We start from the raw sequence: 26,037 nt of genomic DNA on the forward strand, positions 1-26,037 counted from the left end.
GAAGAAGAAAAAAAAAAAAAAAGATCACTGCCTCTTGGCAGTCCTTCTGCCTTCTTCTCTCCCCTCTCTCCAGGCCATCCAGGACTTTCTTCCTCTCTTGCTGCTTGGCCTGGGCATTGATGACCGCCATGACTGACTAGCCACCAGCGTTTGCTTGTAAATCAGTTTCCTCTTTAGATCAAATGCTCCCGACGAGCAAGAACTGAGTGCACCCAGAAGAGATTAACGGCAAGGGAGTCTGATACCTGAGGAATCAGGCCTTTTGGCTGAAAAGGTGTGAGTGCAGGCGCGCTCACAAGCCTCCTCGCCGAATCGTGACTTTCACAGCTGAGGGTCATGAGAGGCGCCCAGCTGGGGCTCACGCATCCCCGAAGGCTTTGGGACCGCTTCACTGCACGCTTCTGGGGGTCAGAGGTCAGGGGTGGGATCTATTCACTTCCTCCAGGCTGCAACCAGGAGTCGCAACCCAAAGACTGGGACGCCGCGTCAGGAGCCTGGTGAACCTTAACTTGGGACTAGGGTGTGTTGGGGTCCCCGCCAGGCCAGCCCAGCCTCGCGCAGCAGCCGAAGCCCGGCTGGCAGTCGCAGTGCTGCTGGCTCCCGCCGCCTCAGGAACTTCACGAACTTGGTTTTCTTCTGGTGCCCATTGCACGACCTGAGGCTTTTTTTTTTTTTTTTTTTTTCTTCTGGTAAATTGCTGAGTGCGGATAGGCCCCGCCCCTTCCTCGCCCGGCCGCCCGGCCGCCCAGCCACCCCTCCCGCGCTCCCCGGCGGGTGTTCCTTTCCGGACGGCGTTGGAGGACTCGGTGGCGGCGGCCCATGGGACCCGGGGCGCTGCCCGCCTGGCTGCAGCCCAGGTAGGGCGCTGGGCCCGGAGGGAGGGGAGGCGGTCGGGAGGAGGGGCCGCCAGCGGGAGGGGTGCGGGTGGTGCCCGCATAGTTCAGCCCGGAGGGCGCCCGCCAGCGCCGGAGCAGCCTAACGTCTCACGCTTTCTGGGGCTCTGGACAGATATTAGCTATACAATTTTCTCGGCAACCCTAGGAATACCTGTTATTTTCCCCATGTTACAGCAGAGAAAAGATAGGCTGCGTGGCCACCCTTCCTTTTGTACGCTCCCTGCGGTCTTTCTCCTCTTCCCGTTCCTCCGACCTGGAGCCCTTCCCTTTTCTTTTCTCTACCTGCTGCAGAAGCATCAAGCCTACGTGTAGATTTCAGGGGCCCCGGTTCCAGAAAGACTGATTCGGTGATGTGAGGGTAGAGCCTGGGATGTCTCTGTTTATCCCACAAGCCAAGTGACTGCTGTAGGTTTCAGGGAGGCATTCCTTTCCCCTACTTTTTTAGTAGTGCTGTAGTCTTCTGTAGGGGTACCCGAGTGCTCTCATCAAGCCACATTTTATCTGCTTCTCAGTGTATTTGCTTTATTTCTCAGAGGTCTCACATCTCCAGCTAGGAAAAAAGTCTTGTCTACACTGATCCGGCCACTCCTGCCACTTTTTAGAACCAGAAACAACACTTCAAACACTGCTTCCTCTGACTCCCTCAAACGTGTATCTGTTCGTCTTTTCTTAGTCATATCCCCAACAGCCCATTTTGAAACTCACCTTCAGTTCCCTCTTCTGGCCCTTAGACTGCTTTCTGTGTGTGCCTGGTGAAGGAAACTATCTACTCTTGCAAACTGTAATAGGCAGTGGTAAGATACTGACCACAATCACAAAAATGCATTCAGAAATCAGTTCAGCTCAGTTGCTCAGTTGTGTTCAACTCTACGACCCCATGAACTGCAGCACGCCAGGCCTCCTTGTCCATCACCAACTCCCAGAGTCTACTCAAACTCATGTGCATTGAGTCCGTGATGCCATCCAACCATCTGATCCTCTGTCGACCCCTTCTCCTGCCCTCAATCTTTCCCAGCATCAGGGTCTTTTCAAATGAGTTAGTTCTTTGCATCAGGTGGCCAAAGTATTGGAGTTTCATCTCTAGCATATTCAGGACTGATTTCCTTTAGGATGGACTGGTTGGATCTCTTTGCTGACCAAGGTACTCTCAAGAGTCTTCTCCAACACCACAGTTCAAAAGCATCAATTCTTTGGCACTCAGCTTTCTTTATAGTCCAACTCTCACATCCATACATGACTACTGGAAAAACCATAGCTTTGACTAGGGGGACCTTTGTTGGCAAAGTAACGTCTCTGCTTTTTAATATGCTGTCTAGCATATTAAAAGTTGGTTATAACTTTTCTTCCAAGGAGCAAGCGTCTTTTAATTTCCTGGCTGCAGTCACCATCTTCAGTGATTTTGGAGCCCCCCAAAATGAAGTCAGCCACTGTTTCAATGGTTTCCGCATCGATTTGCTATGAAGTGATGGGACTGGGTGTCATGATCTGAGTTTTCTGAATGTTGAGTTTTAAGCCAACTTTTTCACCCTCCTCTTTCACTTTCATCAAGAGGCTCTTTAGTTCTTTGCTTTCTGCCATAAGGGTCCTGTCATCTGCATATCTGAGGTTATTGATATTTCTCCTGGCAATCTTGATTCCAGCTTGTGCTTCATACAGCCTAGCATTTTGCATGATGTACTCTGCATATAAGTTAAATAAGCAGGGTGACAATATACAGCCTTGACGTACTGCTTTTCCTATTTGGTAACTGTTGCTCCTTGACCTGCATAGAGATTTCTCAGGAGGCAGGTTAGGTGGTCTGGTATACCTATCTCTTGAAGAATTTTCCACAGTTTGTTGTGATACACAGTGATATTGTACAAATATACACAGTGATACACAGTCAAAGGCTTTAGCATAGTCAATAAAGCAGAAGTATATGTTTTTCTGGAACTCTTGCTTTTTTGATGATCCAACAGGCCATTTGATGTCTGGTTCCTCTCCCTTTTCTAAGTCCAGCTTGAACATCTGGAAGTTCACAGTTCACATACTGTTGAAGCCTGACTTGGGAGAATTTTGAGCAATACTTTACTGGCGTGTGAGATGAGTGCAATTGTGTGGTAGTTGAGCGTTCTTTGGCATTGCCTTTCTTTGGGATTGGAATGAAAACTGACCTTTTCCAGTCCTGTGGCCACTGCTGAGTTTTCCAAATTTGCTGGCATATTGACTGCAGCCGTTTCACAGCATCGTCTTTTAGGATTTGAAAAACCTCAACTGAAATTCCATCACCTCCACTAGCTTTGTTCATAGTGATGCTTCCAAAAGCCCACTTGACTTCACATTCCAGGATGTCTGGCTCTCAGTGAGTGATCACACCATCATGATTATCTGGGTCATGAAGATCTTTTTTGTATAGTTCTTCTATGTATTCTTGTCACCTCATCTTAATATCATCTGCTTCTGTTAGGTGCATTCCATTTCTGTCCTTTATTGTGTCCATCTTTGCATGAAAAATTCCCTTGGTATCTCTGATTTTCTTGAAGAGATCTCTAGTCTTCCCCATTCTGTTGTTTTCCTCTATTTCTTTGCATTGATCACTGAGGAAGGCTTTCTTATCTCTCCTTGCTATTCTTTGGAACTCTGCATTCAAATGGGTATATCTTTCCTTTTCTCCTTTGCCTTTCACTTCTCTTCTTTTCATAGCTATTTGTAAGGCCTCCTCAGGCAACCATTTTGCCTTTTTGCATTTCTTTTTCTTGGGGATGGTCTTGATCCATGTCTCCTGTACAATGTCACTAACCTCTGTCCATAGTTCTTCAGGTACTCTGTCTATCAGATTTAATCCCTTGAATCTATTTCTCACTTCCACTGTATAATCATTAGGGATTTGATGTAGGTCATACCTGAATGGTCTAGTGGTTTTCCCTACTTTCTTCAATTTCAGTCTGAACTTGGCAATAAGGAGTTCATGATCTGAGCCACAGTCAGCTCCCGGTCTTGTGTTTGCTGACTGTGTAGAGCTTCTCCATCTTTGGCTGCAAGTAATGTAATCAAACTGATTTCGGTATTGACCATCTGGTGAAGTCCAGGTGTAGAGTCTTCTCCTGTGTTTTTGGAAGAGTGTGTTTGCTATGACCAGTGAGTTCTCTTGGCAAAACTGTGTTAGCCTTTGCCCTGCTTCATTCTGTACCCCAAGGCCAAACTTGCCTGTTACTCTAGGTGATATTTCTTGACTTCCTACTTTTGCATTCCAGTCCCCTAATAATGAAAAGGACATCTTTTTTTGGGTGTTAGTTCTTCAAGGTCGTGTAGGTCTTCATAGAACTGTTCAGCTTCCTCAGCATTACTGGTCCGGGCATAGACTTGGATTACTGTGATAATGAATGGTTTGCCTTGGAAACCAACAGAGATTATTCTGTCGTTTTTGAGATTGCATCCAAGTACTGCATTTCGGACTCTTTTGTTAACTATGATGGCTACTCCATTTTTTCTAAGGGATTCTTGCTCACAGGTAGTAGATATAATGGTCATCTGAGTTAAATTCTCCCATTCCAGTCCATTTTAGTTCACTGATTCTTAAAATGTCGATGTTCACTCTTGCCATCTCCTGTTTAACCACTTCCAATTTGCCTTGATTCAGGGACCTAACATTCCAATGATTGAGTTACCCCGCCTGGGAATGCTACCATTGGTACGCCATTCTTGTAACTATAAACTAGTTAGCCTTCAAGTTATGCACTTAGCAGGAACACGTGTTGACCACATGGGCCTCTCTTCATCCATATTTTCTTTTCAAAAATACTCAAAGCTAACTTTGCAATGCTTGCTTTTATCCCTTGGGGAGCAGCAAAGTTAGAGGTTTATCAGAGCTGAAAGTGAATGTTGAAATAGAACCTTATTTGGCTTTAAACAAACCCAGGATGGTCACTGTAACAGATGGTGTGCGCTTTCAAAATCTCATGGGGGTTAGAAGGGTAACCAAATTAAAAAACTCGGATATGGATTAATTGTCTTTTGCTTGCTCAGATTGGCCAGTAAATTAGTTAAAATACATGTGTATAATGTTGAAAAGGTGATTATAAAGGAAGTTTTTAATGTGTTTAAAGGAAGTATTTTCCTGTATTTATTGTAGGTATAGGAAGAATGCATATCTTTTCATCTACTACTTAATCCAGTTCTGTGGCCACTCCTGGATATTTACAAATATGACAGTCAGATTCTTTTCATTTGGAAAAGGTAAAAGCCCAAAACAGTTTTGAATTTTTAACTTCTAATCCTCATTTTCACATAGTCCTAGTTATAATTTAACTTCTGTGAACTTCACCTAATATCCTTCACTTCTCTGAAATTTAGTGACCATATTTTTCAGTAAGCATGCTTCATTCTTAATGCAAAAACCAAAACCTTTTTGGAGGAGTTGGTTAAGTAAAATGAGGGAAAGGGAAAGGGAAGTGAGTTCTCCTTGAGTAGGCATTTGCCCTGAAAACATAGACATGGCATTTGGTGTACCATTTCACTCTTCCTTTTTTGGTTCTGCACCAAACTTTAGCAGATTGGGTGTGTGTTGAAGAAATCTGTAAATTCCTGTGTAACTTTTTTTTTTTTGGCATAGAAATCAGAAATTAACCAGTTCTTCTCTTGTTTCTTATTCCCCAGGTTTAAGGTAACTGGAAACTACTAACAAATCAAAGACAAACTCTATGTTCCCCATTCTTCTATTTAATCCTTTTAAGAGGCAATGTGTCCATAGGAAAATGACACATTTTGTAGATGACTCATCACATATAGAGGAGTTAGCATTAAAGGTTTAAGTCGCTTCCTCCAGTTTCCTGAAAGTAAAGATTTTAAAGGCATTTAAATTTTCAAAAAAATGAATCATTAAATGACTGTCAAAATAAAATTATTTTCATTTTCCATCCCCACATGGATAAGGGTCATCACTATTTATAACTGTTGCATAACTTGACAATTTGAGCAATTGCTGGTTTCAGCTAAAAACAAACATGTAGTATGTATCTGGGGTAAGTCATGCTCTGCTCATCAATCCAGCCTTCGATATCATGAGAAAATTAATCTATTTCTCTGATACCATAAACTATTTGATGTTGCTTTTTTTTACTGCAGATTTGCGGATAAATTCTTGCCTTTGTTAAGAACCTCCAAAGACATAACTTGAGGCTTGTATTTCAACTTTGAGTGTTGGGAGTCCTCAAGCAGAGGACAACACAGGTGTTTGGAAAACTTCCTTTAGTTTTTAGGAAAAAAGTGTCACTTCTAGACCTTGGAAGTTAGCTGTGGCCTCGAGGGCCTGTTATAGGTCATTCACAACATGAGTAACAAGACATGAATTTATTCTTATGCTGCCTGGCCTTTCCAGTGGGGGAAAAATGCCTTAGTCAGCAGTGTACTTATTTCTTAATTGTGATCCTGCCATTCATAATTAGAGAAGTTGCATTTTATTAAGGAAACACAACCCATTTCTACAGAAGGCAGCTTGAAAAGAACCGTGTGGGGGGTCAGTACAATTTCCGAATCAGTGTATAAATTAAGTAGCTCAGCAGCACTCAAGCACCTGGAACAGACACCAGCTGCCTTCTTCCTTCAGGGAGCCGTGTGACTGATCATGCTTTTATGGCAAGTGCAGGACTGTGTATGCCTCAGGAATCATCTATAAAGTGGGAATGATGATAATAATGTCTACCTCATAGAGCTGCTGAGAAGAGAAACCCTTTGATAAATTACTGTCATGTGAATGATCACTAAGAAGTGAAGATGATAAAGATTTCCCTAGACATTTCTTAATATGGCAGGATTTCATTTAAAAACCAGCACATTTATTCTGTTTAGAGGGACTTTTGTTTCTGTCCATTTCAGCTCTCTCAAACGTAGTATTTGTTTGGAGCCCTCTGTAATGGGCCCAACTCACAAAAATCCAGAAAGCACTAACCATGTATGTGCAGGACATAAATGCTATATAAATATAAGATGTTATTTGATATCATGGCATCATTAATGTCATTCTCATAAATCTTCTCTGAAATCATGTTTTCTCATCTCTGTCATTTTCTTGTCTATAGACAAGGAGTGGGCACAGCAGTTTCTTTAATAAACTTTCTTTCAGCCTGTTTTCACTGATGTAGTCTAGAGTCTAACTGTTTACTTTTATGCTGGAATTCCTTTCGAATCATATAAATGGGGAATAAATGCTTTAGCTTTGGTCATAGAGCCTTCTTTTTCAAGTGTTAAATTCTTTTTGGAAGAGGAGCAATTAAACTGTACAATAATATGAAGTGCTTTCTTTGGTTACATAGTATTTGTAATTTAGAAATCTAGGAAATTTCTCACATGTACAAAGGAAAATGAAGTAAGGAATCTCAGTTGTATTTCAAACTGCCTCCTAGATTTGGGTTGTGATCTAGATTTTACTTACTATGTCTGTATTTTTAATTCACTGGACACAGATTCAATGGTTGACACTTTTTATGCAATTGGACTTGTGATGCAACTTTGCCAGTCTATTTCCCTCTTGGAGTTGCTGCACATATATGTTGGCATTGAATCAAACCATCTTCTTCCTAGGTTTCTGCAGGTAGGTCTTAATCACATTATTTATATCATAGAATCTATTGCATACGTAACTTTTCTGTTTACAGCCTCTCGACTTTATGACAGTGAAAAAGCCAACCTTTGCTAATGTGCAACCCAAGTCACTAACATGGAGAATTCCATGAAAAAATGACCTCATCCTAAAAACACTGTACAGTCAGAATTGCCAGTTGGAAGCATTCAGAGAAATGGTGCTTGATGCTTTGTGCAGCACTATAGTGATCCTCTCCTGGGACGAGATTTCATATCCACTGCCCAGTCTCACTATGCCACGGCCTTTGGTGGTGTAGTACAGAGGTAAGGCATAGGATGGGAGCCATTCAGACTTGGGGATTGGTGCCTGGCTCCTCTACCTACACTGGGATACATTAACCACCATCATCCAGCTCTTTAGGGAAAAGGACGCCACATATATTACCTGGAAAAGAATAAATTTGCAAAAAAAAAACACACAAAAAAAACAGGTACCCTTCATCGAAGTCCAGAGATTAGAATACGCCCCAGCCATTTCTTGTTCATTCTGCCCCTTTTACTGAATGCAGTTGCAAAGGAGCGGTCTTTCCGTTTATTTAGTATAGCATCTATTTGTACAGGGTCTTCCCTTGTGGCTCAGCTGGTAAAGAATCCTCCTGCAATGCGGGAGACCTGGGTTCAATCCCTGGGTTGGGAAGATCCCCTGGAGAAGGGAAGGGGATTCTCCAGTATTCTGGCCTGGAGAATTCCATGGAATGTATAGTCCATGGGGTTGCAAATGGTCGGACACCACTGAGCGACTTTCACTTTGACTACTTGTACAGACCTGGGAATGCTGTAGACTTGGCTTCAAATTGGAGATAACTCTTGAGAGTCCGTTGGACTACAAGGAGATCCAACCAGTCCATCCTAAAGGAGATCAGTCCTGGGTGTTCATTGGAAGGACTGATGTTGAAGCTGAAACTCTTAATACTTTGGCCACCTGATGCGAAGAGCTGACTTATTTGAAAGGACCCCAATGCTGGGAAAGATTGAGGGCAAGAGGAGAAGGGGATGACAGGATGAGATGATTGGATGGCATCACCGACTCAATGGAGATGGGTTTGGGTAGACTCCAGGAGTTGGTGATGGACAGGGAAGCCTGGCGTGCTGCGGTTCATGGGGCCACAAAGAGTCGGACATGACTGAGCAACTGAACTGAACTAGCTTCAAATTCCAGTTCTATCTCTTAGTTATATGACTTTAAACAGGTAATGTAATTGTTCTGAGCTTCATTTTCTCATGTGCTATGCAAATAGCATGTATCTTCTGGAGTAACTGAGAAAGTGGGTGGGATAAGTTCCTAGCACTTAGTTAAGAATACTGGTAGCTGTTGCTGTTATTTTAAGTATCATTTGTTCCTCTGCCATGTGTTGAGCCCTACATGACCATGTTCCTTTTAAAGGCAGGTTGAAGGAAGATGGGAAATTCACTGGTAGAGATTTAGTATAGGAAATCATTGCTGAATTAAGGCAAGAAAAATTAAAAAGTGATATTTTCCATAAGGAGAGAGAAGGGTTAGGTGGCTATATGAACATAACATTTAAAATTTACAGAAAAAAGCATTTTCATTAGTATAATTTTAACTCTTTGTAAAATAAATTTTAAAAAATGGATAACTAAATGTGACAAGTCGGCATTGTAAAAATAATTAAAATGTTAGAATCTGATTGTATTGCCAGCACCTAGCAAAGTGCTTAGAACATAAACACTTTAAATTTTGTTGAATGAAATAGTGGCATAGATCCTTATATTAAAATTTGCTGAAATATCATGAAAGTTTAAAAGATGGAAATCAGAGTATAAACCTAAGGAGCCTATCGAGAACTCTGCATTACAAGTTGATGGGAGATTTTAAATTTTGCTTATTCATTAGAAGTGGAGAAATAGTATTAGGATGAGGTTACTTTAGTGTTGACATATCAAATGTAAAGTGAAAATTGGGGCAATATCTAGAGTACAAACTAATAACAGAATAGTTAGTTAGCTAGCTAAGACCTAGATGGAATTGCCTTAAATGTATGTCCTTACAATATGAAAAGGGGTACACATCTGCTCCAGAAGAAGCATATTATTTAGGAACAAAATTTATTGATATGTATTATCTGTAAACAACTAAGTTGCATATAGCATTGCTTAACACTAAATTTACAGGCTTCCCAGGTGGCTCAGTGGTAAAGAATCTGCCTGCCAAAGCAGGAGACATGAGTTCAATCCCTGGGTTAGGAAGATCCCCTGAAGAAGGAAATGGCAACCTACTTCAGTATCCTTGCTGGGAAATCCAGTGGACAGAGGAGCCTGGTGGGCTACAGTCCATGGAGTCACAAAAGATGTGGACACAATTCAGCAACTAAATGCTAATTTTAAGAAAACAGAATTAACCCAGGTTAAATGAAAGCTGCATTCTAGCATATGGAATTATTTTTCTTGGAGTATGATCAAATTCATCTGAATCTAAATCATATTTTCTTTTGGCATAACTTTTTGGACTTTGCACTTTTTTAGGCTAAATTGGATAATACTAATTTTATGGTAAAACAATTTCAAAGTTAAGAGCAGTGTTATTTTAGTTATTTTCAAAGTAGGAAATGCAAATGAGAAACTGGACAGGTAAATTTGTAAGAAAGAAAAACATCTTGACTATGTCTCAAAAATCTGCACAGTATTTCTGCTTTCCAAAAGTATGTAGGCTTGTCCAATAACAGAAATTGTTATTAGAAATCTGATTTCTTGCAGTTCTAGAAATTCCAGGATATTTAAGTGTGATTTTAATCCCTATTAATTGCAACTCTATTATTAATAGAAGTATGATCACTGTAGTTGGACTGTATCCTGGTTTGGTAATTAAAAAATAATGGCAAGTATATATTGGCACTTTTATTTGAATGTGAGGAGGCAAAGTCTCCTGTTGATACGGCTCAAATGGTTTTTAAGTCTTTGTTGTTGGGAGGAATCAGGGAATCATCACAGTAGGGAAGACAGTTATTCTCATCCTGGGCCAATTATTATTAAATTTTTGTTATGATATTTGTCTTCCTCTTTATCTCTTTGAGATTTTATCTGTCCTCTGTTTCTTTTATTCATTTACTATCTTTTTTATGGTTTTCAGAATAGACATGATGTTCAAAAAAGCTTCAAAAACCCATGTGGTCAGGTCCAAAGTTTCATTTTAACCACCTTCCTTAGAATTCTGCAGACAATTAGAAGAATTCCCTCACTATAAGATGACTCTGAGGCCCCTTCTTTAAAATAACCAAACAAAACTCTAAAGCTGTGTAATCGTTCTTGGTTTTCCTGTTTCCCCATCTTTAAATGAGGAAACTATAGTTAAGAATGTGGCTGAGCTACTCACACGATACTCATAGCTGATTGCATACAGTATTTTGAAAAAATGCACAATATCTAGCTACTTTGAAGTGGATTAAAGAGAATTCTGCTCATGTGTGTTATTATTTTGACATTACCTTTGTGACACTGGTAAGTCACAATGGAATTGTCTCTTTTGGAAACTGCTTTGCCAAAATATGAAGATGAGTAATTTCCAAAAGCAGTAGGAACAATTAGCTAGTTGAGCAATTAGAATCACAGGTATAATATCAATTGATGGTGGTATGTGTATAGGTGGTATGTGTATATATACACATATATATGTGTATATATTTTTGTATTTCACAAAAATATGTTTGTTTTCTTCTGTGCAGTTTTAAATGTTTTATACTCATCTTTATTTGACAGGGGAAAGCCATTGTGATTTTCTGATATTACAGTTGCTAAAGGAGAAAGGGCTTCCCTGGTGGCTTGGAGAGTAAAGAATCTGCCTGCAATGCAGGAGACCTGGGTTTGATTCCTGAGTTGGGGAGGTCCCCTGGAGAAGGAGATAGTAACCCACTCCAGTGTTCTTGCCTGGAAAATCCCATGGACAGAGGAGCCTGGTGGGCTACAGTCCGTGGGGTCACAAAGAGTCAGACACAACTGAGCAACTAACACACTAACACTAACTAAAGGAGAAAGAGTGGGGAAAACCTATTGACAATAAGACTATGATAGTTTAACAGAGATGTATATTTTATATATTTTTAAAAAATACAGTTTAGGGGAAAAGGGCAAAACTGCAACAAATAGTTGTTTACATACATCCATTTTTGTAAACAGTTACATGCCAATTAAAATTATATGAGGAAAAACATTTTTGATATTTTAAAATTGTAAAATGGGAAAGTAAAAAGGTCCAAAAGTAGCATATAACTATAGTTAAGAGTGATAATTGAAAACTAGGCATCTCTTCTGTTCAATCCCTTCCTCTCAAATGAGCATGCATATTTTATTAGCTTGATTTTTTTAAAAAGTTGAATTGGAAACTAGTATTTTAGTAGATTTAATCAAAACAACTTGGCTTTTATGGAGCAGAAATACCATCAACCTTGAAATATTGATTTTGAAGGACTCTGTTCTGACTTTGCTTGTGTAGAAGCCTGAGAAAGAGGTTTTTATTGATATACAATAGCTTTAGGATGTTTCAACTCAAGGAGAGGGGAAAATAATCCACAAAATTAACCTTTGTGTATTGACATTAGGCTGATGTGCCTTTAGGAAACCCTCAGAGTTATCCACTTTACTCCTTTAGCTTTTGAGAGAAGCTTGAAATGCAAAGACTTTGTACATAGCTGAATTAAAATGGCTAAATTCTGCCCCCTGACCTTTGCATCACAGTAAACACTGCTGCACATGTATTCATTTGACACAGTTTTTAATCTATAAATCAAAATCCTGGGAATTAGTACCCCCACATTATTGTGATACAGAAATTCCACTTTGTGATACAGAAATTCCATTTGTGAGTTCAAATTGCAAGAACAGTCCTTATTTTTGCCAATAGCACATCCTATTTCTGATAAGGGCAAACAGGAGTCTGTTGTCAGAAATCACTCCAAAGATTTCACAGTCGCAGATTTTGTAAGAACAAATGTAAAGTCTCCAAGGAGAGTGTCTTAAAACAAACCCTTTTAGAGACACAGCAAAGTTTCACCCTAATCTCTTTTAATCCATGAAGCAGGTGCTTCTTTGCATTGCTAGATTAAATAATCTTTTCCCCCCATGAAATCATATAGTTTTCTCTCCAGTTTTGAGTTGGGAACACACTTATATTGTTAGAGATAAAAACTGTACTGAGGATCGTGTCATGCTATGAGATTCTCAAAACTTTGCTTCCTGAAAATGATTATATACAGAGTTCACTCTGTGGGTAGGATTTTTTTTTTCTTTTTGGTACCTTTTGTATTTGATCAGTGAAGTTCTTCAGTGTGATAGTTATAAAGCTGTTGTTGTTCAGTCGCTAAGTCATGTCTGACTCCTTGCAACCTTATGAACTGCAACACACCAGGCTTCCCTGTCCTTCACTGTCTCCTGGAGTTTGCTCTAACTCATGTCCGTTGAATCAGTGATGCCGTCCAACCTCCTCATTCTCTCTCGCCCCTTTTCCTTTTGCCTTCAATCTTTCCCATCATCAGAGTGTTTTAGTCACAGTATAATTTTAAAGATGCTGAGATTAACTTTTTTATTTACTGATAGTCTTGACTATCTACAAGAAAAATAGGACTTACCCAAGTTCACATAAATTGTAAATGGTGGAGCAAAAATTTGGATTTGGGTTAATTTTCCTGAACACTCAACTATTATGCTACACTTGTTTACAGTGTCTATCTCACAAACTAGGGCATAAGTACCTATGTCCTTATAGGCTGGGACATAGCCTACTTCATAGGCTGGGATTTGATCTTGTCCACTGGGATTCAGAATAGTGCACTCAATAAATATCTATTGTTTGATGAATAAATAAACATATACAAATGGTATTTAAATACTTTTGTCTTACAGAAAGTAATTGGTGATTTTTCAACATTTAAGGGTATGTTTCTGAAGTTCTCAACAAAAGTTCATAGGATTAAAGTAGTTTGGGTTATCCTTTTAGTAATGTAATAGTCTTTGAAGCTACTACTCAAAGACTAATTAAAAAACAACTACTTGATTTTTATGACTGTAGAAATTCTATAGTTGAAGTATGATTTTTACCCCTTCAGTAGTTTATAAATAATTTGCTAGCTGCTATTAAAAAATAACACTTTAATTTTAACAAATTAAGTTCTTTAACAAAGAACACTTTAATTTTAGTCATTGTTTAATCTGGAGTTCAGAATTCCCAAACAGAATGTAAAACTGCAAAATAGTTTTATAGTTACCATATTTTTGAGTTGGCCACATTACCACCATGTTTAATGTCGCCCAAGTTAGTGTTTTCACTGTGCTTTTATTCTGCCTGTTTGAGTTGCACTAAACATTACAAGACCCTTTATTAGTAATTGCCATGTCCTCATAGGATTTGTCTAAAATGACAAAGTGCTAAGTTGTCCCAAGGATAAAGCTCTAAATAACTAGTCAACTATTATATGTAAAGAAAGTAATACATTTTAAAAATCTATTCTTGAAAATTGTTTTGGTGTTGATTCAGAAAATCAAGGAGATTCTTTTAACTTTTCAGGAGAGGCTTTTTTTTTTTTAAATAGACTATGACCTAGACTTTATATCTGCTTCCTTGGTGGCTCTGACGGTAAAGTGTCTGCCTGCAATGTAGGAGACCTGGGTTCAATTCCTGGGTCGGGAAGATCCCCTGGAGAAGGAAATGGCAACCCACTCCAGTACTTTTGCTTGGAATATTCCATGGATGGAGGAGCCTGGTAGGCTACAGTCCATGGGATTGCAGAGTCAGACACGACTGAGTGACTTCACTGGTTCACTGGTAGACATTATATGAGGGTATAGCCCATTAAATAGCAGAGGTGACAATGTCTTAGTGTCTCAGAACAAGGAATTTAGAATGACATTGTCTAGATTTTGATTCCACATCTATAGGCAAGTCATTTTCACTTTGTAAAATGACTACAAAGAACGCTTTCTTTGTAAAAGGCAGAAAATAGCAGTAGCACTTCCTGGGGCTATTATGGAGATTAAATGAGATGGCATGTGTTTAGATACTGGCACAAAGTAATCAATAAATATTTTTTTTTACCAGTTTAAAATAAATCCGCTTTAAAAATAAAGACAGCTACTGAAAGACACAAGTCAGCCCTCGTCTTTATCACTAATATGCTCTGTCAATCTCAGGTATGTTTTCCCGTGAACACTGTGAGGAAAGTAAAATATTCTATTAAAAACCAACAAAAATGCAGAATATATGAAGTATATTAATACAGCCTAAGGATACATATATTTAGATTGGAAAGAGGAATGTGTATTTCAAGGTCAGTAATTGGAGCTACGCCATAAGTGTGTGCATTCTTAGTGATTTACAGATGCTTACTGACTTGGAAAAAATATGAATTTGTTGAATTCTTTTCACTTTCCACTAGCTTATGAGGGTTAGGATTGTATTATTTCCTTCCCTTTCTCCCCTTCTCCCACCTCTCAACATCCCTACCCGCCCCCCCCCGCCCCCAAAAAATAAAAACTATGGTGGCCTCCTGGTTGGATGAAATCGAAATTTCTTGGCCTGACATTGAGAACTCTTTACAACCAGCATGTTTTCGATTTTATCTCCCATGGTTCTGTTTGTGCACTTCCTTTCTGGCCCTCAGGGATGTTTTGGCCCCCAGCAGAGCTGTGTTTTTACATCTCTGCCTCTTTGCTCTGGCTACTCCCCAGGATGCCCATTCTCCTATCCAGTCTACCTGACAAACCCCTGTCCTTTCCTCAAGATCCAACTGAAATGTTGCCTGTCTCCATATATGTCTCTGCGTTCTTTTCCCACACAGTTTATCTCCCCCACCTCTCCTCCCATACATAGCCCTTTAAATGACAGCATTATTTACACTGTGCTATAGTGACTGCCCCACATTCTCCTACTGTTGCTACGCTGTGTAGCAAGGACGATGCTTTTCATTATATATGTTGTCTTAGCATCTGATATATAGTGGACACCCAATGAAAGCTTGTCAAAGTGAGTAAAGCCATGTGTTCATGTGTCACAGGAAGGGACATGCTGTGATTCAGATGAAATATCTGTTATCTTTTTATCCATTACGTTCAACTTGGAGAATACAGAAAAAAAGAAACCAAAAAGGAGGAAATGAAATTCACTCATAACCTCACTCCCCCAGAGGTCATATGAATTGTATAGTATACATATTTAAAGCATATTTTTTAAGAGGAACTTTGGTTTTTAAAATTACAAAATTACCTACATGCTAAACAGATGATCCTAATTCTTGACTTTGCTATTTCTTTTGTTAGCTCACAGAGAGAATAATTGTCCTCTTTTTGGTGATCACCAGTCAAGAAGAAGTCCAAGAGAAATACGTGGTGTGTGTTTTATTCATCTTTTGGAATCTATTGGATATGGTTAGGTAAGGAGGCAAAATAACCTCTTAAAGCCAGATTACTTTCTACAGTGAAACCAGTATTAGTTGCTTGCGTTTGATTGCTCAGAGATAAATACATAACCTCTTTTCATATTATTTTATCTTGATATGGAAATATATTTTTTGTGCTCTCCATAATGGGCATATCAAAGATAATGAAAACCTACCATGGTATTACAAGAGCAAATCAATGCATTCAGGCATAACACCAGTTGGGAATAAACCTCACAGATGTTTGCTAATGAAAGGCATTCTCTGCAATTGCTCTGGTACATGTTACTTTAATAAACAAAGCCAGACTTTTCTATCAGTCACAATTTACAAAGTTGGTTTCTTTGAATTCAAGAGTATTTTAAATATAGGGCCTTATCTCTCTGGGGTGAAAAACACACCTCCACAAACATATGTGTATACAACGCCAACAAGTTCAAATAACTGGTTTGTTCATGAACTCACTGGGAATCCTTGGACCTCAGGTTAAGAATCCTTGCCCTAGTTGGTGTTGTGTTGACTTCTAAATTCTAAAGCTTTGCAATGAGATGAGCCTGGTAGTATCTCTACCAGCAATGGTGTAAAATAGCCTCTTTGCACAGTGGCTCACTTTGGAGAGGTTCCTAACTGCTCCTTCTTGAGAACTGTCCCTCTTGCTTGAAAGACCTGGATGTGAATGGGTAACAAAAGTGCCCAGCATTTTAGCAGAGCTTATATAAATTCTTTATTGTCAAAATCTTGGCTGAGTTAAGATATTCTAAGTAGAATGAATTAAAATGAAATATTTTGTTGAATTAAAGTGACTATAATTCTTTGTTATATATAACTTAGTTATTTCTCACTTTTAACTGAAAGATTTGTGGACTTGGGGCAAACTTTAGGGACTTTTATAGGCTGTGACTTTCTGTTTATGAGACATGGAGCCTCACCTGGTACTGTGTCTTGCTTTCTTGTTGTTGTTGTTTTTTTTTTAATGTACATCATTTTTAAAGTCTTTATTGAATTTGTTACAATATTGCTTCTGTTTTATGTTTTTGTTTGGCCACAAGGCATGTGGGATCTTAGCTCTCTGACCAGTGATCAAACCCTCACTCCTTGCATTGGAAGGCGAAGTCTTCACCACTGGACTGCCAGGGACGTCCCAGGGAAGTGTGGCTTTCTGATGTTTTATTCTCTGGTATGCCCACTTCTTTCAGGGTCAGTCCAGTCTCAGATAAGTTCAGTAGACCCATTAGAGAGCAAAGTAGTGTTGGCGTTGAGAGTGGTATTGTGAGGTGATGGAAGGACTTTTGGGCTTAGAAGTAGAAGATCTCAAGATGAACCTCACCTCTACTACGTAACTGCTTGGGCAAATCACATAATCATAATAATAATAATAATAATCACATAATCATAATAATAACAGCAGTGGGATAATTCATGGACCTTAATATTTACCCTTTTAAAGTATAAAATTTGTTGATTTTAGTTTATTCAAAGATATGTGTAACCATCACCACTATCTAATTTGAGAACATTTTCATTGCCCCCCAGAGGAGCCCCAGATCCATCAGCAGTCATGCCCCCTTCCCTCTTCCTCCCTCTGGCAACCTCTAATATGGTGTCTGTACGGATTTGCCTGTTCTGGACATGTCATATAAATGGAGTCACATAACATGTGCTTTTTGTGATTGGCGTCTTTCACTTAGCATAATGTTTTTAAGGTATATCCATGTTGTAACAGGTATCAATATTTTATTTCTTTTTATGGCTGAATGATACTCTATTATATTGATATACCAATTTTTATTTATTCATTTATCAGTTGATGGACTTTTGGGCTGTTTCTACTTTTTGGTCAGGAGGAATGTTGCTATGAACATAGATGTATAAGCTTTTGTGTGCACATATGTTTTCATTTCTCAACCTAGGAGTGAAATTCCTAACTACTTAACCATTTTGAAACTCTTTTTTCCTGTGTAAAATGGGGGTAGAATTAACTCCCAAATTTACCTTAGAATGATGTTTTGAAAAGCAACTTCCTCAACCTGATGAAAGTATCTGTGAAAACTCCACAGCTAACACGATGGTTAATGGTGAAAGACTGATCTTTCTTCCAAAGATCAGGAACAAGACAACAATGTTTACTCTTGTCTCTTCTATTCAACATTACGCTAGAAGTTCTAGGCATGGCAGTTAGGCAAGAAAATGATATAAAAGTCATCTACATTAGAAAGGAAGGAGTAAAATTATCTCTATTAGCAGATGGCATGATTTTATATAAAAAACTCATGAAGAATTCACTAAAAGCACTAGAATAAGCTAGTTCAGCAAAGTTGTAGAATAGAAAGTTGATATACATTTGGCCCTTGAACAGGGTGAGGGTTGGAGCGCTGACTTTCTGCACAGTTGAAAATACATATATAACTTTTCATATATAGAGTTTTTCTCTGTCTGCAGTTCTGTGTCTGGATTTAACTAATCAGAGAGTATAGCACTGCAGTATTTACTCTTGAAAAAAATCTTCATATAAGTTTACCCACATAGTTCAAATCTGTGTTTTTCAAAGGTCAGCTTTACAAAAATTAAATGTATTCTACCCATTTTCAAGGGCCTATCCTAAAGTAAAATTAAGAAAACAATTCCATGTACAATAGCATCTAAAAAGTACTTAGACATAAATTTAACAAAAGATGTGCACAACTAGTGCACTAAAAACATTGTTCAGAGAAATGAAAGGAGATCTAAATAAATGGAAAGATGTCCCATGTTTGTGAGTTGAAGACAATGTTTTTAAGATGAAACAATTCTCAAGTTGATCTACAGATTCAATGCAGAAGTTGAGAAGCTGATCCTAAAACACATATGGAAACCTAAAGAAACCAGAGTAGCCAAAAGAATCTCGAAAAAGAACATAGTTAGAAGATTCATACTTCTCAATTACAAAATGTACTACAAAGTAACAAAAGTTGCACACATCAAAAGTGTGATATAGATATAAGAATATAGCATGGAATAGAATTGATAGTTCTGAGATAAACTTTCAAATTTATGGTCAGTTGATTGTTGACAAGATGCCAAGATCATTCAGTGGAGAAAAATAGTCTTTTGGAATAATCTTTCGGTCAAATGATGCTGGGCCAACTGGATTTCCACATGCAAAAGAAGGAATTTGGTTTGTTATTCCACACCATATATAAAAATTAACTCAAACTGGATTAAAAAACCAACAGAAGAGCTAGAACTATAAAACTCTTCAAAGAAGACATAAGGGTAAATGTTTTTGATCTTGAATTTGACAATGGATTTTTAGGTTTAAAACCCAAACCACAAACAACAGCAAAAAAGAGATATACTAGACTTCTACAGAAATGATTTCTAAACATATGAAAAGATTCTTACCTACTCTTATAATAAGAGAAAAAAACATCAAAGTAGTGAAATGGCATTTTTTTCCCTGTATTGGTAAAGAACAAAAAGTTTGATAACATGCCATATTTGGTGAGTGCTTATACTACTGATGTATATTACATATAGTATATACACAGAGATAAGCATAGGCAAAGAATTTTGGAAAGAGTATATAAGAAATTGACATTGTACATTGCCTCTGAGAAATGGAATGTGGGTCCTGGAATGAGTGAAAGATTTACTTTACTGCATTCATGTTTTCAAAGTTTTGGATTTTGTTTTGCCATATGTATGCACTGCCTACTGCAGTACTTGTAAGTGTGGTCCCTGGGCCAGTGGCATCAGCATCACCTGGAGCTTGTTTGTAGTACAAATTCTCAGGTTGCTTGAATCAGATGCTCTGGAGATGCCTAGCAATTTGTGCTTTAGCAAGCCCTCTGAGTGATTCTGATGTATGCTTAAGCTTGAGAAATGAAAAGATATTGACTACTTCATCTATTACATGACAAAGGCAGGTTTAAAATCACCTCCTGTACTCAAAACAAGCTCCTAAGGCCAGTTATTTAGTTGTTTACACAAGATGGCCCATTTTAAAAAAAGTTTTTAAATTATTTCCCTAGATACTTATAGGTCTGCCTGTCTGAAAAAACTTAGCTGCTGTATAAAATGGGGTTGGCTTCCAAGTGAAACTGAAGTCACTATGTGAGGAAACTTGTAACTGTAATTTGATGAGGGACAAGTTAACATTTTTCTCTCTTTACCTCTATAATTATCTATGATCCACCTCATGAGACAAGCCAGACTGACATGGTTCTTCTCCCTCCATTTTTTTTTTTTTTTTTTTACCCTCTTCCCTGCGTACATTACAGGAAGTAAAGGAATTTGCATGCTTTCCAGTTTTATCTGTGTATTCAGTTACACAATAAAGTGTTTTCTTCTGTTATTTCCCAGACCCCAGTAACAAATGTTTATGAGCAAACTTGTCTCCTTTCAGGTACACTTATAGCATGTTGTCAGTCATTGGAATATCCTATGCTGTCTTGACATGGTTCAGTCAAACACTGTGGATGCCAATTTATCCTCTGTGTGTTCTCGCTGAAGGTAGGAAAAGAGTGACTTTCTATATTGTTTACTGACAAAGCAATAATGGTTCACAAAACTTTCTGATGATTAAATTACTATTTTTGCCACTGTTCAGCTGACTCAGTGTTATCTCTCCTGGCATACTTCCCTTGATGCAAAGAAGCAAAACATTAAAAAGCAAAATTAGAGGAGGAAGCAGTTCTGCACAGTAAATGAAATATTGGATGAGCAATGAGGACATCTGAGTGCAGGCCCTTACCTTCATTAACTGAGTTTTGGGTAAATCATTTAACCTCTCTAAGTCTGTTTCCTCATCCAAAGGGGGTTTAACATTTAGTGACTCAGTGATTACTTTTAATGCATAGAAATTCAGTTTCCCCTAGCAGGACTAGCCTTCCCACTTACCAGCTATTGTGCAGCTTACTTTGCCAGAGACAGTGAACTCTACATATAGATCAATCATCGGTTTCTTGGGGAAACATTTCTCAACTTCCTCATCTACACCAGTTCCCCCTGTGAATCTCGTTAGTAAAACCTTAGCAGTAATTAGACATTTGCGTGATTCTTTGATTAATAGAGATTTCCCTGTCTAGTCTCGAAGCTTCACGGGAATACGGGGTTGTCTTTTTTTCTTCCGTCCTTTCTCTTATGTACCCAATGTACATGATCAATAAACAATGAATTCTTAAATTCAATGTGAAGTAGGTCAATTACTAAGCCTCAATGTAAAACTTAAGCTTAAAATCAAGTGATTAAACACATCTATTTGCAAAGAGCTTGAGGATATTTGGGGAATATATGCTTTCTTCTGTAATAGATTTAGCAGACGGGAAGGAAACTCTGAAACAGACATGATAAAAGTTTTTGAAAACCGAAGGCATAAAGAAATGAAGAGAGCACATGTTAAGGTAACTAAGGGAAAACATACAGAAATATTTAACATAAAATGATGGTGACGTTGATAATAATTGTAAAGTATATATGATATACCCACATGTTTTCTATCCACCAATGACCAGAGAAAAAGAGCTTATATTTTAGTAAATCATATTTGGTATAATCTTAAAATATGTTTTGTTTTCAAAAGGAAGAATTATTGAATTTTGGAATTAGACTATGCCAAAAGAATCTAGCAAATAATCTTAAAAACCATAAAAAATGGATTGCACATTTATTTGAGAACAAAATCCCTCACTCATTGAAACATTTATTTATTAAGTACATTCATTTGTTAGATAATATGAAAAATACTGTAAAGTATATAAAGAAATAAAGTAGAAATATGACTAATATTTTCCTAAGAATAAGGGATGAATAAATATGTAGTAGACTTTTCTTTTTATGCCATAATTGTAAGCCTTCTTGTTTCTTAGGAAAGCCATGTTTCTATATGGTTGCTGTAAAATGCATATTCTTTTATTAAACTTAGATTCATAAACTTATTCTTGCAATTAAAAAAAGCATATGCAGAAAAATTTTGAAAGCATATATAACAAAATATCAATAATGATTAATTCTGGGTGGTGGAATGTAGGTGCCTGCAATTTTGTACGTTTCTATATATTTCCTTTTTTTCTTTTGGTGTCAAGTGCAGACTCTGTGCTGATGCCACTGTCTGGCTATAAAAGCTGTAGGCACCTGACTTTTCCTCCATCTTTTAAAAATAGAAATTAAAAACAATAATTTTAGACTCACAACAAGTTGCAAAAATAGTGCATTTTTCCCATGTACCTTCACCCAGCTTACCTCGATGATAACATCTTACATAACCATAGTACATTGTCATTTTATTCCATGAAATGTTATTAAAGGTCTATATATGGGATATAATTCCATAGAATATTCAACTCTTTTTATTTGACAAGAGCCACCTCCTTCAAAGTAATTGGAGGCCAGCAGTTCTCACACTATTCCTCAGAATTTTTATTAAGTACTGCTGGGGATGGGGAGGAAGAAGGAACTATTCCAAGACCAGTTAAACTGAGGAAATGGGTGAAACCAGTTTCTTTATTGCAGAACTTGACAGAAGCTCCCTTCTACTAATGTGTGTTGTGAACCTCTAAGAGGAAAATATATGAAGCATTTTCCGTGTTCACTCATCTATCACCACTACTTGTGGCTAAGAGGACAGGCATTTTGAGATACCATTTTTGGTACAAACTACTATGTATAAAATAAATAAGCTAAAAGGATATATTATACAGCACAGGGAATACGACTGATGTTTTATAATAACTATAAATGGAGTATAGCATTTATACTCCACTATACAAAATCGTGAATCACTCTGTTGCACACCTGAAACTTATACATCAACTATACCTCAATAAACAGAGAAATACAGTAAACTATTTCTGTGTAGGCACAATAAAATAAAACAAGGATAAAAATTCAGCAGATCACACTGCTGTAATGGTTTTGCCAATCTGATCTTCAGTGCATTTCCATACCAAATTATAGCTTTGGCAAAAGGATTCAGCAGTTTTCACAGGGTTGTCATTATCAGATTCAGAATATCCTTCAATTATGCTAACATATATACATATCCCTGTAGCAAGTTAAGAAGGGAAACCTTCATGATTCGTTTTTTCTTTAAACAGCATTTACCATCTATCAGTCGCTGCCTTATTTCGAATCATTTGGCACTTACTCCACAAAGATGCCCTTTGACTTATCCATCTATTTCCCATATGTGCTGAAAATATATCTCATGATGCTCTTTGTAGGTAAGTGGCTTTTCTGTTTTCTTTTTGCATTCTTCCTGTGCTTTTTGGTTTGTGCTGCCATCTACCTTAGTATCAATAGAAAGGTCTGTAAACATGCGAGAGATGAAAGAGGACACCTGGAATGATGAGCTGGACCTTATTACTTGTTAGTAAAGCACTTAGAAGTTATTTATAATGGTTTTTGCAGGACATTATGAGATCAAATATATCACTGTATGAACAAAAAGAGTTTTACTGGCAGAAAATGTAATTGCTTTGTGTATGAAATTTTCACCAACAGACACAAGCATCTACAAAGAAAATCAGGGTGTCAAACTGAGTAAACTTGGCTATCTTTGGATTTCCCATTTGTATCTGTTTCTGTTTCCTGTTTGTTTGGCCGTATGTGCTAGCATTTCCTAGCAGGCAAGTGGGAGTAGGTGCTAAAGACTCAAGAAAAATATATGGAGCAAAAAGTTACAGCTGAGAAAACCTGATCAATTAATTAATCTGTCCAGGAAATTGAGAAACAGACTTCTGTTGTTAAATTTTAGTTTCTTCAGCTCTAACCTTCATACATCCTTAAGATAAGTATTACCTTTAGAAGATAACAACTATCAGGTATATAAGAACAACACATAAAAGAGAAGACAAAAGTGAAACTTTGAGGGGAATGGAGAGAGCTAAAGAAAGGGGAAAAGTTCCTTCTTTGTAACATGCAGAACAGTAAGATGGAGGAATTTACTTCCCCTTCTGTGGAAAATCTGGTCACTCTTTAAGTATGCTTCTTTGAGTCTCCTTTGCAAGTGTCTTCTTCCTGGACTTCAGGCAGTACGCTGTATTTCAAAACCATGGTTCTTTCCAAAGAGATGGTTAATCAATCTTAATTTTGCCATTTTCTTCTCTACCTTAGGTATGTATTTCACCTACAGTCATCTTTACTCAGAAAGACGAGACATCCTCAGAGTGTCTCCCAATAAGAAGAAAATGTGAAGCATGGCACTGGGATGTGACGTGAGACAGAAGAGGCTTGTGGAGTCAGCTGCAGGAAACACAATATGGGGAGTGTTCTGGTGAACAGATATCTAGTATTTGACAAAAATCCATAACATGGAATAATTGCACTCCTCTCCAGAACTCTTGACATACACAGCAGTCACACATTGTTAGTTCACATTTTTCTCACACATTTTTAGTTCATATACTCTTCACAACCTGTTTTACCAAAGCCGTAAATTTTACACAAGTTAAGTTTGTATCATGTGAAGCCTGATTATTTTCCTGTAAAGTTAATGAGAAATAGGATTTTAACTGGAATAGATTCAATTAAACCAAGAAACCAAAGTCGTTAACTTAAATGACATCTATTTACGTCTATTTCTTTTCACTTCTGAGTTCCCATGTAGCAGCTAATCTGTGGGAGGGGAGTGATGTGTAATATGCTCTGTACTTTTCTAGAATAGCCTATTTTATAGACTGATATCACTATGCCCATAGATAACACCCACCTTAAACATTAGATGGATTTTGAAAATAAAACATTTTTCCAAACCCTGAAAGAGCATTTGTTAATATTACACAAGTTGTTTGGACTTTGCTGTCTTAAAAGAGGACCCTGAGGAAAACAGAACAGACCTTTGTTTTCACAAATTGTGCCCCATATTCCTTTTTTGGAACATTTAATCAGGCCATATACATACCTTACAGGGAGGTAAAAGGTACACAAATATAATAAATCAATTTAAAGAAAATTGAGAACTAGTGATGCTTCAGATTTGTATTACTGAATTATTATGGCTAACTACTATAAGCCATATATGTCATCACTTACAGTTTTTAAAAATGTTCCTTTGAAGATCTAAAATATATGTAAATAATTTACTAATAGAATTTTTGTACCTTCAGTATATCATTCATTTTTCTTGAGAGAATTATAAAATCTTATTATCCAGTAACTAAACAGAGTACTAAATATTGTGTTAACAATAAGAACCAAGTAATGGGAATGTCATTATAATAATGGGTAAACTTATTTCCACTAAATAAAATATTTAAAAAGAAACAATAGAGTATTACTAAAGGTAGTTGGTATGTTTATAGAGTTAATAATTTTTGGAATTTTTTTTCTTTTTTTTTTCCATTTATTTTTATTAGTTGGAGGCTAATTACTTTACAATACTGTAGTGGTTTTTGCCATACATTGACATGAATCAGCCGTGGATTTACTCCTGTATCTCCTGCATTGCAGGTGGATTCTTTACCACTGAACTGCCGGGTCATAAAGTAGTTCTATTTATAATTTTTCTAAGGAACCTCCACACTCTTTTTTATAGTGGCTGCACCAATTTACATTCCTACCAATAGGAATTCAAATCCTGCTGATTATTTGATTGGATTGTTTTTTGATGTTGAGTTGTACAAACTGAGTGTATATTTTGGATTGACCCCTTGTCAGTCACATCATTTGCAAATATTTCCTTCCATTCAGTAGGCTGTCTTTTCATTTTGTTGATTGTTTCCTTTGCTCTGCAGAAGCTTTAAGTTTAATTAGGTCCCATTTGTTTATTGTTTATTTTTGCTTTTGCTTGCCTTAGGAGAAAGCAAAAAATATTGTTGTTTTATGTCAAAGAGTGTCTTTCTATGTTTCTTTTCATTTTATGGTTTCCAGTCTTACATTTAGTTCTTTAAAATCTATTTTGAGCTTATATTTGTAATGGTGTGAGATGTTCAATCTCATTGTTTTACCTAGCAGCTCATTTTCTCCAGCACCACTTATTAAAGAGGCTTCCCTGGTAGTTCAGTTGGTAAAGAATCTGCTTGCAGTGCAGGAAACCCAGGTTCGATTCCTGGGTTTGGAAGATCCCCTGGAGAAGGAAATGGCAAACCACTCCAGTATCTTTGCCTGGAAAATCCCATGGACAGAGGAGCCTGGTGGGCTGTAGCCCATAGGGCTCTAAGAGTTGG

The 26,037-nt window shown here is 37.7% G+C and overlaps 1 protein-coding gene across 1 annotated transcript; it reads left to right on the top strand.

Annotated features, from left to right (window-relative positions):
* The first annotated feature begins 704 nt into the window (after window positions 1-704).
* HACD4 (3-hydroxyacyl-CoA dehydratase 4) lies at window positions 705-24,828 on the top strand. Its single transcript, XM_043891284.1, has 7 exons — window positions 705-857; window positions 5,008-5,111; window positions 7,337-7,464; window positions 15,777-15,889; window positions 20,280-20,386; window positions 22,969-23,094; window positions 23,987-24,828. The coding sequence occupies exons 1-7, from the start codon at window positions 820-822 to the stop codon at window positions 24,064-24,066; spliced, it is 696 nt and encodes a 231-aa protein (XP_043747219.1). The 5' UTR covers window positions 705-819; the 3' UTR covers window positions 24,067-24,828.
* The last annotated feature ends 1,209 nt before the right edge of the window (window positions 24,829-26,037 follow it).

The sequence above is a fragment of the Cervus elaphus genome, chromosome 29 (assembly GCF_910594005.1).
Source record: "Cervus elaphus chromosome 29, mCerEla1.1, whole genome shotgun sequence".
Classification (NCBI taxonomy): Eukaryota; Metazoa; Chordata; class Mammalia; order Artiodactyla; family Cervidae; genus Cervus; species Cervus elaphus.